The 14,684-nt window shown below is 40.0% G+C and overlaps 1 protein-coding gene across 1 annotated transcript; it reads right to left on the reverse strand.

Moving 5' to 3' along the window:
• Positions 1 to 841: 841 nt before the first annotated feature.
• Positions 842 to 5,849, reverse strand: LOC109238058 (abscisic acid 8'-hydroxylase 1-like). The gene is made up of 9 exons (XM_019404482.1): positions 5,493 to 5,849; positions 3,783 to 4,107; positions 2,765 to 2,914; positions 2,319 to 2,570; positions 2,141 to 2,227; positions 1,956 to 2,034; positions 1,676 to 1,782; positions 1,447 to 1,565; positions 842 to 1,344 (listed from the first exon to the last, which is right to left on the reverse strand). The coding sequence occupies exons 1-9, from the start codon at positions 5,729 to 5,731 to the stop codon at positions 1,242 to 1,244; spliced, it is 1,461 nt and encodes a 486-aa protein (XP_019260027.1). The 5' UTR covers positions 5,732 to 5,849; the 3' UTR covers positions 842 to 1,241.
• Positions 5,850 to 14,684: the final 8,835 nt, after the last annotated feature.

Genomic DNA, 14,684 nt, shown 5'->3' on the forward strand with positions numbered 1-14,684 from the left:
CTTGTTAATGACGTACCAATGGCAATGAGTTGGTGTTGTACACATGACCTTTACTGTCTAATTAATGAAATGTTTCTTCTCTTTATTCTTGGGTGAGTCGGGTAGACGGCATTGTGCAGGCTTGCTCAATTGGGGTATCTCGGTTGAGCGTCGGTCGCGTTCCCCGAGGCCGGGGCGTGACATATACGAGGTTTTAAGGATATGTGGGCCAATTCAATACAAGTGATTAATAACGTTAGATGAGCAAACTAAAGATAGAATAAACAGCCAAACCAGTAGTATTATTGAGTCCGGGCTCGATTATGAGCTTAACAATTAACCTGCCTTCGGTTCGGAACCAAACATTTACGATGAACTATGAGCAAAGTTAAGGACTTTGAATCATTTTTAGGAGCAAAGAAAAAAAAATGTATATTGCCTTGATACGCGTGTTACCGTGTCGGTTGAATAATAAACCTCTCCTTTTATAACTAAGGAGTTTTACCCTAAGTACAATTCTAAGAAAGGTACAAAACTTCTTTTTCGCTAATCACAAATTTGCTGTCGAGATCTGCGCCGTGATATTCGGTAGGGCACGGATATCACGGCCCTTTGTTAATCGTGTGCGAACGTTTGGTAATGCTTTCCGAGGTCTTGGAACACGAACCGGATCCGGGAGGTGTGGTCTCGATGGTTCCGAGGGCAGGTATTTTGTTCGGACCTTGATGCGACAAGCTCCTAGCTCTGATTTCGATTCCATATAGTTACGTCCTTGCTTCTTTTTCCCTACCGGGAAATCGGGGTACTCGTCAGCCTCGATTTTACCCGTATAGAAAAAGTTGTACTTTTAGCTTGAGATTGATGAAGTACAACATGTGCATTACCACTTTAGTTTCCAACAAATTAAAGATGTTGTGTTAATACACTGAAGAAGCTTCTTTCCAATTTGTAGTTGTCTTCTCGCAAATATTCCAGTTCTCCACAAACGAAGAGAAGTTCTTTTTTTCCCTCTCATACCTATGAATTATCAACTGGCAAAAGCATGGAAAAGGTGGATGAGATTATCCTATCTATTACTAAGCCCCATATTGTTTCACAATAAACTTTGGTAGCTACACTAAAAACTTCATGTTTTTCTGTTCTCTGACCAACTAACATCTCGATATTCATAATTTGTACTAATACATGGCAGCTTTGGCTGCGGAGAATTTATTTGCTTATGCTGAAGGCATCTTCTTAGTGGCTCCATTTGGAGAAGTTTGCTATTCATCTTGCAAGACTGTCAAAGTTATTGGACACCCACTTCTTAATCTGGGGATATGTGCTTTTCTTTCAAGGCTTGGATCTAGATCGTCAACTGTCCACCTATACAATCATAACAGTAAATGCAAGTTAATTATCATAGGAAATCCACGAGAAATGAAAATTGAAAAAAATGATAACTTACTCCAAAAGATATGGACTTACTTGTATCCACTTGTCAGTCTGTGCAAAAATACCAACATGGTCACTTTTGCCATGTTAATTCCCAAGCAAGTTCGTGGTCCTGATCCAAAAGGAATGTAGCTGTATGGCTTTTGCATTTCCTGGCAATGAGAAATATGAATGCACTATTACTAAGTCCATGGTTCAATAATGTTCATATAATTTCAAAGTTTACCAACAAAAATAAGCAATAGAACTAATTAATTAGTACGTCAAATCTTGAAGGGTTGAACTGCATAGGGTCCTTGTATAATGCTGGATCATAGTGTATGCATGTTGCATCTATGTTGGCATGCCACCCTTTCTTTATTTCAAAACCTGCCACAAACATAGGAATCTTTTTTCAGCATTAGTTCTGTAATTTCCTGTGGAAGTTCCAACTATAACAAAAGAATTCTGATTCTCATTTTTGTAATTTTGAAAGGGAAATAGTCATTGCAGTCTCACGAACTATCGGAAATCATGGAGTAATATGCTAAAGATAAACTTGCCTTCAATATTGCAGTCATCAAGTGCAACTCGAGGGAACCATAGCAGGACGTTTGACATCCTCAGTGTCTCTTTCACAACCTAGGTATAGAGAGAAATAGAGTCACTTGTTATCGGATTTTGGTGCAGATATAATACAGTGAGAAGAGCCAAATGCAAAAGATGATGCACGATAATTTCTACAAACCTTTGAGGCATAGGACATGCTATTGAGATCATCCAGGGTAAGTAACGCTCCATTAGGCTTGCTTCTGACTATTGAAATTTGTTCTTCCTGTAAGTTGGATATTTAATCTTTTTGTTTGCAGAAGAATGAATGCATATTGTAATCGAATGTGTTTGTTCCTTCATCAATAGATACTCACTCTGAGCGTGTCCTGGACTTCTTCGTGCTCATGCAAAAACTTGACACTCCACATCATTGCAGCTGCAGTAGTCGTCTGCCCTGCAATTATCAGTGTTAACAAATTATCCATGATCTCTTCATCATCAAGCTTTTGATTGACTGGACATGAATCCTTCTCCAACATCGACTGCAGGAAGTCTTCATGATATTCCTTCCCAATGCGCCGATTTGTTATCATTGCGCTGAAGGTCTCCATTAACCTTGTGCGTGCCTGGACAGTAATTGAGGATGAGCATAATCTATCTAGGATAGATTTCTCTTATATTACATGAGAAATCTTGGTTTTAGAATGCAGTTATCGGCACTTGAAGTCATCGTTCTAAAATACTGAACCATAAAGTTAAAATTCTGGCTCAGCGATCAATTGCAAGCCATGTTTTGCATTCAGCAGTACTCTAACCGTACCTTGATGCCTTTATAATATCTGGTGGTTGGAATCATGACGGGAAAGGATAGCATAGCATCAGAAACAGCAGTGCAGTCTCTTTCAATTTGTTCTAGCAACAAAGCATCTTTGATGCTCATCAGCATATCGCACATTGCATCAAATGTTATCTGCAGAAAGAAATTTCACAAGGTCAGAGTACACTCACTGCAGCGTACATCGTTGACTTAAATTTTGTGCGCTAACAGTGTATAAGTTTGTTACACTATCAGGTCGCAGTGACCTACAATAACAAGGTAGTTCTTCATATGATAGCGAACAAAGTTCCACATTGGTACCTTAAAAGATTGGGAGTCTACATAAGGTGTAAGGATCTCTTAATGGTGTGAGGCCTTTTGGGAAAAACCGTGCGGGCTTGGCCCAAAGCGGACAATATCACACCATATTAAGAGTGTATTTGGGCTAGTTTAGCCCAACAACTGGTATTAGAGCCCAGGTTCAGCGGGACGAGTATGGAGATGGCGGAGTGATGGTGCGGAGCCGCACGCACACAAGCAGAAGCTAGTTGCGGGCTTCGAGTGACATAATACTCTAATAATGTGGGTGGCACACAGTAATCTCGGAAATTGACCCGTGGATCGTGGTAGTGTGCCACGTGGAACTTAGTTCGAGGGGGAGATTGTTGGGTGTGCGAACAAAGTTCCACATTGGTAGCTGAAAAGATTGAGAGTCTACATATAAGGTGTAGAGATCTCTTAATGGTGTGAGGCCTTTTGAGGAAAACCGTGCGAGCTTGGCCCAAAGCGGACAATATCACACCATATTAAGAGTGTATTTGGGCTAGTTTAGCCCAACAGATAACTTGAAGAAAAGAGTGATAACCTGCTATACCTGGTTAAATTGCATTGATTATGTAAATATCTTTTATATTATCCATGTATATAACTTAAATCTTTTTTTCTCGGGCACTTATATGCTTGAACTTATGTCTGATCTCTGTTGAGTTTGCTTAGAATCTTTCATCATCAAATTACTTACCTTCATGTTGAAATCAAGCACAATGAAGCTCTTCCCTTCCTTTTGTACTTTCTTTAATCTTTCACATAACAGGTTATCAAACCTCTGGACAAACTTAGACAATGATTTCATAGAGAAAGGATCAGATAGGAGACGCCTAATCCTTTTGTGACTTTCTTGAGGAACACATAACAAGCTTTTTCTTCCCACAGCATCCGCCATTGATTTCACGTAGCCCTTGTTGAAAAGAGTAAAATCATTGGTAAAAATTGTTTTTGCACCCTCAACAGTTGGAACAAACACATGTATCTTCCCGAAAACCCTGGTTTTGAACCATTTTCCATGCCTGTATTAAACAACAATCACACTACCATAATTTGCATAATCTACCGTAGGAATAAATGACACCAAAAAAAAAATTCAAGAGTGTCTAACTTCATATTTATGCATTGATATTGTAGACTATTTGGGAATGGATTTAAGTTTTTATACAGTGACATTATAATGAAACTTTTACACTATCAACATAATTTAAGTTGCCGTAGAAAGTTACTTACCATATTCGTCAGATTACTAGTTCCACTTGATAAATAGTTACCTATTACTATAATATTTTAAGTTACCTAAAAACATAAAAAATAAAAATAAAAAAAAACATTTATACACTGTTAGTGTATAAAAGTAAAAATGTTTGCTATAAGGATTGGCGTTTCCACATCATAATATCACAGACTTGGGAATAGAAAGTGGGACCAAGTCCTGGTTAGAGGAAACACTGAAACAGAGGGAATGACATAAATTTGTTAAGACGAAATGATCATCTATGGTTCTTTCTTATAGCAAAACGGTTAATCATCTTTAGGAAGGGTTTTTGACATAAACTAGAATCTTGTTGACCCATAAGAATATGCTGATTGATAATTATTAGGGGAAATGTTGAATTGAAATCCATGAAAGTCTCTGACCTTTGTCATTGAAACAGTTGACCTTGGGTTCCATCTCAAAAAAAAGCTATGTTATCTCAACATAGAAAGAGCTAAGAGCCCGTTTCGACATAAGAAATTTTTCCCTTTTTTTAGAAAATTATTTATTTTTTTTCGGAATCAGCGTTTGTTCATAAAATTTCTAATTTTAATCATGTCCAAACACAACTCTAATTTTCAAATATTATTTTTCACTTGAAAATTTTTTTTACCTTTTTTTGAAATTTTACAATTCTTATGTCCAAATGCCCACTAAGTGTTAGATCAAGATTGTTTGGCTAAACTAGCCCAAATACACTCTTTAACATGATGTGATATTGTCTGCTTTGGGCCAAACTCGTACGGTTTTTTCCAAAAGGCTTCACACCATTAAGAGATTCCTACACCTTATATATATAGACTCCCAATCTTTTCAGCTACCAATGTGGGACTTTGTTCACACACCCAACAAAGATAGTACTCCCTCCGTTCCAGTTTATGTGAACCTATTTTCTTTTTGGTCCGTTCCAAAAAGAATGACCCCTTTCTATATTTGAAAATAATTTAGCTTAAACTTCCGATTTTATCCTTAATGAGAAGCTTCTATAACCACAACAAATACTGTGGACCCCTTTTTAACTTGTTTAGGACCACAAATTCGAATGTCTTCAATTTTTTTTAAACTTCGTGCTCAGTCAAACATGTTCAATTAGGAACGGAGGGAATAATAAAAACTTCCAATGGACTTAAGAGAAATGGAGTTTCTTACCACTCACGTCGGAGTCTAACAAAGTCATAACAACCCTTGACACTGTTGGTTGCTGATAGAAGTGCAAAGGTCTCGCCCACAAAAGGTATTCCCAAGCTCCCCGGTATGCAGCTTTTTGCATCTTTAGTTCTTCCTGATACTTTGTAAAGTATAATACTTATGACAAGTATTGAAGCCAGAAGAATGTCATAGTAGTTTCTTACTAGGAGGAGAATATCTTCCATTGACAGAGTAAGCATATTCAGAATTAATGTCAACTTGAAAGGACAAAAAACTACACTTAGTAATGCACTGCTTTATAGGGATAAAGAAATACTAGTACTATGTAACTAGCATAATTGTGCATTAGGTAGATTTAGAAGATCCAATGTAGTATAGGACAAGATGCCATAAGCCTGGATCTTTTGTCCTGACTTGCTTTGCACAATTGATACGGATCTATCCTTTGAGATAAAATAAAGAACACGCTGACAAAATATGTAGTTGCTTTCAATCTCTTTTTTGTGCTGATTGAGACTTGATATATTTTGGCTAGACGCTAAATGTGATTTTTGGTATGCCTGTCACGTAGGGGTTGAAACTTGAAAGCCCCATTCTCCTAGCCGGCATGGCGTGACAGCTTGTCATGAAAATTTTGAAGGATAATCAGTACGAGGTACCAAACCTCTTAATAATTCTTTTAATTTATTTATTGTTAATTTTAAAAATTATGATATGACTAACTTGCCAGTTTAATGATACTCTTCTTTTAATGAAATAACATTTAAGACTAGTAATTGTAAAATAACAAATATGCTCACTACTTTTTTGTATGGAATAGCTGCTAATTTAGATTTAATTGTACACTTTTAAAAGCGCCCCCATAAATAATTGAGACAAGTTGTTGAAAGAACGTAGATGAAACATTGCAAGGAGTGATTTTGGTATGAATAGATAGGTTGATATAATTGGAATAGGCGGTAACTTAGTTTAAATATATACTTTTAAAAGCGCCCGGTATATAACTAAGACGACGACGACAACAACAACGATCAAGTGAAATTCCACTGGTGATGTTTGGGGAGGGTAGTGTGTACGCAGACCTTACCCCTACCCGAGGGGATAGAAAGGCAATTTCCGAATGATCCCCATCTCGTATATATATAACTAAGACAAGTTATTGAAAGAACCTGAATGAAATATTTCAAGAGTGATTTGGTATGAATAGATTGGTAGGGAAAAAAATCCCTACATAATTGGACATCTCCAATTGATTTCCTTTCGCAAGTTTAACAGGATGGCATATTTTAAATTAAAAAAAATTGTTAACAGGATGGCAGATTCTTCTCATGTGACAAATGATCAGATCGTGCACTTATTTTTGCTGTGGCTGCTGGAGGCGTGGAAATTAATGTTCGAAGCTGAAAATTGATTTGAATAGTATATTTCAGATGAAATAATAGTTTTCACACTAAAAAATCCAAGTCTTCAACTTTCCACGTGATTGGACAATGTCCCAAACACATGTATTTGGTTAAAGTTAACGAAAAAGAGTGGTTGAAGTTGAAATTGGAAAAAGGTATAAAAGAAATAATGGACTAATTATAAAATAAACACTCTTTAGCAAATAATATTTCATATATTCCAATATATTGCTAGGTACTTGAAAAGATATTCGATTAAGTTTGTGGAAATGACATCAAGTAGTCACTTTTAAGTACCGTCAAAATGGGCTTGGCTCGTGAGACCAGCCCAACCCAGTCCGCTATTTGGGTAGGGCTGGGTTGGGATTTTTTTAGCCTATTTAAAAGTGAGGTTTATAAGCCCGGCCCAAGTCAGCTCGCTGGCCTTTAAGGTTTGACCGAGGCTGGGCCTGGGCCGGCCCATGAGCCAAAAATTAACTAAATTCAATTTTAAATATTTAAAAAAAGTAAAAAAGTAATATTAACTATAATCCCCATTTTCCAACCTTAGATTGCTCATTTATCCTACCATATCAACTAGAATTTATATTTTTCATATGCATGTAGTATCACAAAATTAATTTTTCTTTTGCTTAATTAACAACGAACTAGGAAAGTATTAAGTGGCAATAATAATTTTTTTTTCTAAAGAAAATATTACTTTAGGTGCCCAATGATCAGTTTCGTTACTTTAACATACTAATATCTATAAACGTGCGTTACACGTTAATACTGGCACGTGATGATTTATACATTTATTGATATGAAGGACAATAAAATTTAATTAATGAGAGATATTTTACGTATAATAATACCACAATCATCTAAATGCCGAAAAATATTATTATATTAGCATAATACATGAATTTCAAATAAAAGGGCATCATCAAAACTTACACAAATGATTAATTTTGTCATGTTAGTTAAATAATTATATATTATAGTTTAAAAGTATTTAATGTGATGGTATCTTAACGTACACTTTCTTTGTGGACAATATTTTTTTTGTGTATGTTGCCTCCTAATGCGTTGGTTGCTCTGCCTTACCCAGAACTCTTGTTGTCAATCTTGATACCCCTCTTGAAAGTACAACTGCAAGAAAATATATTTGCGGTAAATATAGTCCAATATTTAAGATGTTTGTCCTTGTGCTTTATTTATTATACTTGTAAAACATAAATATACTAAAATTATTTTGACATAAATTTAAAAGGATATTCCTTAGTTTCGAAAGACGAAAGTTGAATTCATGGATAAGAATATACTTAGAAACACATAAACCAGTATAATTTTTGCATGTATGACGTTATTTTCAAAACTTCTATATACCATCTGCGTGCTATTACACAAGTTATTCGGTGTATCTAAGTTTTTCAGTAGCATGACAGACATATTTTTCTTCATAATTAACCTATATACAATGGAAGATCAATTTTAACTTAGTCTATTATAGATACAGTGAAACTAACATACGTAAGAAATAAGAAACTTGACAACAAACATGTATGGTAGAATGCCATTTGGTATTAAAGTATTTACGTATTCTTTTTGGAAGTAATTATTGGTATCATCTTCTGCTGAGTCAAAAAGCAAAATTTATTTTTATTATAATTTTGCAATTAATTTTTTATTTAGTTGATCAACATAATTATTTCTGCTAGCTAAGATATCTTTTTAATTCTATCATGCTATTTGCACAAATTGCATTTTAATCTAATAATAAAAATATTTCTCTTATTAAATGCACTACTATTACCATTGGGATTGATAGTTTAGGAAGAACCAAATCATCTTTAATTGGATGCTCTTCTTTGTTTCCTACACGAAGCAAGAAAACACTGAATACTCAATCTGTTCTTACTTTATATTTTTTGTCAATTGAATCTTTTTCGTTTGAGGCCAGAAGTATAACTTTGGCAAGCTAGCTTTCACAGTCTCTGCTTTGTTGATTTTGGAACTACTGGTAGTACTTGATAGAAATCACCTCCCAAACTGTTAATTTTTTACCAAACGGTTCATTAATATTCAATATATCTCTAGAACTCCGGACAATTATTTCGATTGTTTGACATTTAGCTGTGATGACCCGGTCAATCGTCTCATGAGTTACCGCTCCGTTTTCCCCATTTCTGCTTTTATTTTCTTTAATTATCGGTTTTATATGTGATCGGGTTGGTTGGCTCGGGTTCGGAAAGGTTTTGAGGAGGTTTGATACACTTAGTCTCTTCTAAGAAGGCTTAAGTTGGAAAAGTCAACCGAATGTTGACTTATGTGTTAGAAGGCTCAGATGTGAGTTCCGATTGTTCGGATAGCTTCAGGAGAAGATTTGGGACTTAGGAGTGTGATCAGAATGTGTTTTGGAGGTTCGGAGTAGAATTAGGCTTGAATTGGCGAAATTGAGTTTTTGGCGTTTTCCGGTGGATAGGTGAGATTTTGATATAGGGGTCGGAATGGAATTCCGGAAGTTGTAGTAGCTTCGTTATGTCATTTGGGATGTGTGTGCAAAAATTTCAGGTCATTCGGACGTGGTTTGGTATACTTTTTGATCTAAAGCGGAATGCGGAAGAATTTAGAACCTTAGGCTTGAATTCGAGAAATTTTGGTGATTTTGATGTCATTTGAGGTGTTTTGAAGATTGGTACAAGTTTAAATAAGGTTATGGGATATGTTTGTGCTTTTGGTTGAGGTCCGGGGGCCTCAGGGTGATTTCGGATGGTTGACGGGGAGTTGAAAGCTAGATGCAGCTGCAGTAATTTTGCTGCTTCTGGTATTTCCGCACCTGCGGATAGGGGACCGCAGGTGCGACGCCGCATATGCGAAAGATGGCCCGCAGAAACGGCCAGAGGTGCATTGGCTGGGACCGCAGGAGCGGATATATGACCGCACCTGCGATGGCGTAGAAGCGGTTGGAGCGTCGCAGATGCGGAGAAGCGGGTTTAAGTGAAGAACCGCAGAAGCAGTTCATTGGCCGCAAATGCGGTACCGAAGAAGCGGAAATTAGACCGCAGATGCGGAAATGTCTGGACAGAAATATAAATTAGTTCCTTTGCAATTTTCAAAAGGTTTTCTCACTTTTTAACACGAATTTTGGAGCTTTGGGCGATTTTGAAGAGAGAATTCAAGGAGAACTCATTGAGGTAAGAATTTTGGACTTAAAAACTCGTTGCTATGGTGTTAATGCATGGATTAGAGCTGTAATTAAAGGTAAAATTGAGAAACTAGGGCTTAGAAACCTAGGCCGTTGATTGAGGTTTTGGAAGACCATTTGTGGTCGGATTTTGGAACTTTTTATATGTATGAACTCGTGGGGAGATAAGGAATTTAATGATGTTAATTTTATCAAATTCTGAGACGTGGGCTCGGGGGTCGGGTTTTGGTAATTTCGGATTTTGTGATGTTTTCGATCATTTTCGAGTGGGCTTCGTCCCTTTAGCATAAATTAATGGTTACGTTCTGATTTTTGGTAGATTCGGAGCATCCGGAGATCGATTCAAAGGGCAAAGGCATTGCGAGCTAGATTTCGGGCAGGATTGAGGTGAGTAATGATTGTAAATGCTGTCCTGAGGGTATGAAACCCCGGATTACACAACGTTTGGCTGTGTTGAGGTGACGCACACGCTAGATGACGAGCGTGGGGTCGTGCACTGTTGAGGATTGTGACTTAGTCCATCCCGAATGACTATTCTACTGCGTATTTGATAGCTAATTGTTCGATATTATTATAGTTTGGGCTAAATGCCATATTTGGGCTTCGTGCCAACTGTTTGAACCCTTAGGGGATTTTAAATGATATTTTCCTCACTGTTTGATTTCAAACTTGTGCTCAGTTATGTTATATTTTTACTATTTTTAAAACTCAGCTATGTTATTCTGTTTTAAACACATTAAATATATTTTTAAAGATATTTTGAGCTGAGCTTCATATTTTACTATTGCCCGAGGGGCTTATGAGATTCTGACTGAGTAAGGCCGAGGGCCTGTATTGTGAGGATACTTTTGGGTCGGGCTGCACACCGCAGCAGTGATATACTGGTTATGATAATGAGGCCGAGGGCCTGAGATTGTACACCACGAGGTGGCTTGTGATTGATATGAGGCCGAGAGCCTGTTTATGATGCCACGAGATGGCTTGATATTGCGCTTGGGCCGTAAGGGGCCCCTCTCGGAGTATGTACACCCCCAGTGAGCGCGGGTACCCATTGTGATATGAGATATAGCCCGAGGGGCTGGTATTATTCTGTGATATTGCCGAGGGGCTGATTCTATATTTGTTACTGAGCCCGAGGGGCAGTTCTTATGTGTTTATATTTTCTAGTTGTTTTCCTATATATTGTTTGACTGCTTAAAAGGTGTTTATGAGATTTCACTGCTTAATTATATTTATCGATTTTGTTATGCCTCTTATAGCTTAATGTTGTGTTTAACATGATTTTATATCGCTCAGTCTTCATTTATTTTTATTACTCACTGAGTTGGAGTACTCACTTTACTCCCTGCACCCCTGTGTGCAGATTCGGGCGCTACAGTTCCTGCTACTGAGGGTTGATAGTTCCAGCAGATCTTCGGAGATTTACTAGGTAGCTGCTTGGCAATTCGCAGCCCAGTGCATTCTCCCTCTATCTTAGTTCTTTTTCATTCAGTTATGTAGTAGTGAAGTAGACTTTAGACTTGTAGTATTGTTTTAGATGCTCATGACTGGTGACACCCCGATGTCGGGCTGTGTTGGTTTTATTTCCGCAAGTTAAACTGTTAAAATGCTTATTTTGGGATTTTATTCCTAATTTTAGACATAGTAGTTATTATTTTAATTGCTTAAAGTGAATTGGTAGTGTGTCAGCTGGCCTTGTCTTCACGAGAGGCGCCATCACGACCGGGTTGGGTTTAGGGTCGTGACAAGTTGGTATCAGAGCCTAGGTTACATAGGTCTCACAAGTCATGAGCAGGTTTAGTAGAGTCTTGCGGATCGGTACGGAGACGTCTGTATTTATCCTCGGAGGCTGCAGAACCTTTAGGAAAACTCCATATTCTTGAAATTCTTGTCATGCGAATTTGTTGATCCGAGTACTAAACTTCTGTTATTCTACTCTCTCACAGATGGTGAGGACACGCGCTACCGGTCAGGATGGACGACCACCAGTACTTCCAGCTAGAGCCACTAGAGGCTGAGGACGTGGTCGAGGCCGTGGTAGTGGCAAAGGTGCAGCCCCCACAGCAGCTGGGGCAGCACCTGCTGATCCACCAGCCGCCACAGTTCAGGAGCAGGTTCCAGTTGTGGACACTCCAGCAGCACCAGCTGTGCCCATTGTGATTCGGGTCTTCAGGAGACTTTGGCCCAGATTTTGACGGTATGTGCGAGTCTTGCTCAGACGGTCGCGATCTCTACTACCGCAGCCACTTCTCAGGCAAGGGGAGGCTCTCAGACTCCCACCGCCCGCACGCCCGATCAGGTGGTTCAGGGATTACAGACACCGGAAGCACCACTAGCCCAGCCGGTGGCAGCTGCTCAGGGTTACGTAGCTCCAGTTATGCCAGAGGACGAGCAACGCAGATTGGAGAGGTTTGGCAGACTCCAGCCTCCTACTTTCAGTGGTGCTGAGGGCGAGGATGCCCAGGGCTTCTTAGACAGATGTCAGAGGATTCTTCGCACCGTGGGTATTCTGGAGACCAGCAGGGTTGCATTCACGACCTTTCAGTTTACCGGAGCTGCCTTCACTTGGTGGGAGGCATATGAGAGGCGTAGGCCTGTTGGTTCGGCACCTCTGACTTGGCAGCAGTTCTCCGCTCTATTTTTGGAGAAGTATGTCCCACAGTCCCGGAGCGAGGAGCTGCATAGGCAGCTCGAGCAGTGCGATAGGGGGAGATGACCGTTACTCAGTACGATATGAGGTTCTCAGAGTTAGCTCGACATGCCATTTGGCTGGTTGCCACGGAGAGAAAGAGGATCAGGAGGTTTGTTGATGGCCTCACCTACCAGCTTCGAGTTCTCATGACTAGGGAGAGAGTGTTAGGTGCTACGTTCGAGGAGGTCGTGGATATTGCTCGTGAGATTGAGTCAGTTCGTCGCCAGGAGCGTGAGGAGAGGGAGGCCAAGAGGCCTCGTGGTCATGGTAGTTATGGGGGTGCTCCTTCGAGGGGCCAGTTTCAACACGGCAGAGGCCGTCAGTTCAAGCAGGCTCAGTCAGCTCGCCCAAGTTATCGTGGGGCATCATCAACATGATCTCACAGTTCTCAACAGGGTCATTCCTCACTCAGTGCACTTCCACCCCAGGGTTCGTCCCGTGCTCCATCAGTTCAGGATTCTTCTACGCCAGGTGCGTCTGCTAGTCATTCCGGTGCTAGAGGTTCCCATCAGTCCCCGTCTCCAGCCGGGAGTTGCTATGAGTATGGAGAGATGGGTCACATGTGGAGGTGTGTCCTCGTCGTCTTAGGGGTTCATCTCAGAAAGGGGTCAGCCATCAGCCTCAGCCCCAGCCACTTCACCACCCACCTGGGTGGAGGACAGTCATCTAGGGGTCGCCCCAGAGGGGGAGGTCAATCCGGTGGTGGTCAAGCCACTTCTATGCACTTCCAGCTAGGCCTGATGCGATTGCTTCAGATGCGGTGATTACAGGTATTATCTCAGTCTGCCGCAGGGATGCTTCTGTGTTATTTGACCCTGGTTCTACTTTCTCTTATGTGTCGTCTTATTTTGCCCATTATCTGGATATGCCCTGCGAGTCCCTTATTTCTTCTGTTCATGTCTCTACGCCGGTGGGCGATACAGTTGTGGTAGACCGTGTGTACCGGTCGTGTGTTGTGACTATTAGGGGTCTAGGACCCGAGTGGATCTGTTATTGTTATGTATGGTGGACTTCAATGTTATTTTGGGCATGGACTGGTTATCTCCGTGTCGGGCTATTCTGGACTGTCATGCCAAGACAGTGACTTTGGCTATGCCTGGTGTGCCACGGATTGAGTGGCGAGGTTCGACCGATTATGTCCCCAGCAGGGTGATATCTTTCTTGAAGGCCCAACGTATGGTTTGGAAAGGTTGTCTTTCATATCTAGCCTTTGTGAGGAATATCGGTGCAGAGATTCCCAGTATTGATTTTGTTCTAGTCGTGAGGGATTTTCCCGATGTGTTTCCTGCAGACCTGCCGGGCATGCCACCGGACAGGGATATAGATTTTGGTATTGACCTGGTGCCGGGCACTCAGCCCATTTCTGTTCCACCATATCGTATGGCACCAGCGGAGTTGAAGAAGTTAAAGGAGCAGCTTCAGGAACTCCTGGATAAGGGGTTCATTCGTCCTAGTGTGTCACCGTGGGGTGCGCCGGTTCTTTTTGTGAAGAAGAAGGATGGCACGATGAGAATGTGCATTGATTACAGGCAGTTGAACAAGGTAATAATTAAGAACAAGTATCCTCTACCTCGTATCGATGATTTGTTCGACCAGCTTCAGGGAGCGAGAGTGTTCTCCAAGATTGATCTCCGTTCGGGTTATCACCAATTGAAGATCAGGGACTCAGATATAATTAAGACAGCTTTCAGGACCCGATATGGTCATTATGAGTTCTTGGTGATGTCTTTTGGGCTAACCAATTCCCCAGCAGCGTTCATGCATTTGATGAATAGTATGTTCCGGCCGTATCTCGACTCATTTGTAATAGTCTTTATTGATGATATTCTGCTGTACTCGCGTAGTCAGGAGGAGCACGCGGAGAATTTGAGAGTGGTGTTGCAGAGATTGAGAGAGGAGAAGCTTTATGC

Source organism: Nicotiana attenuata, unplaced genomic scaffold (genome assembly GCF_001879085.1).
Source record: "Nicotiana attenuata strain UT unplaced genomic scaffold, NIATTr2, whole genome shotgun sequence".
NCBI classification, from domain to species: domain Eukaryota; kingdom Viridiplantae; phylum Streptophyta; class Magnoliopsida; order Solanales; family Solanaceae; genus Nicotiana; species Nicotiana attenuata.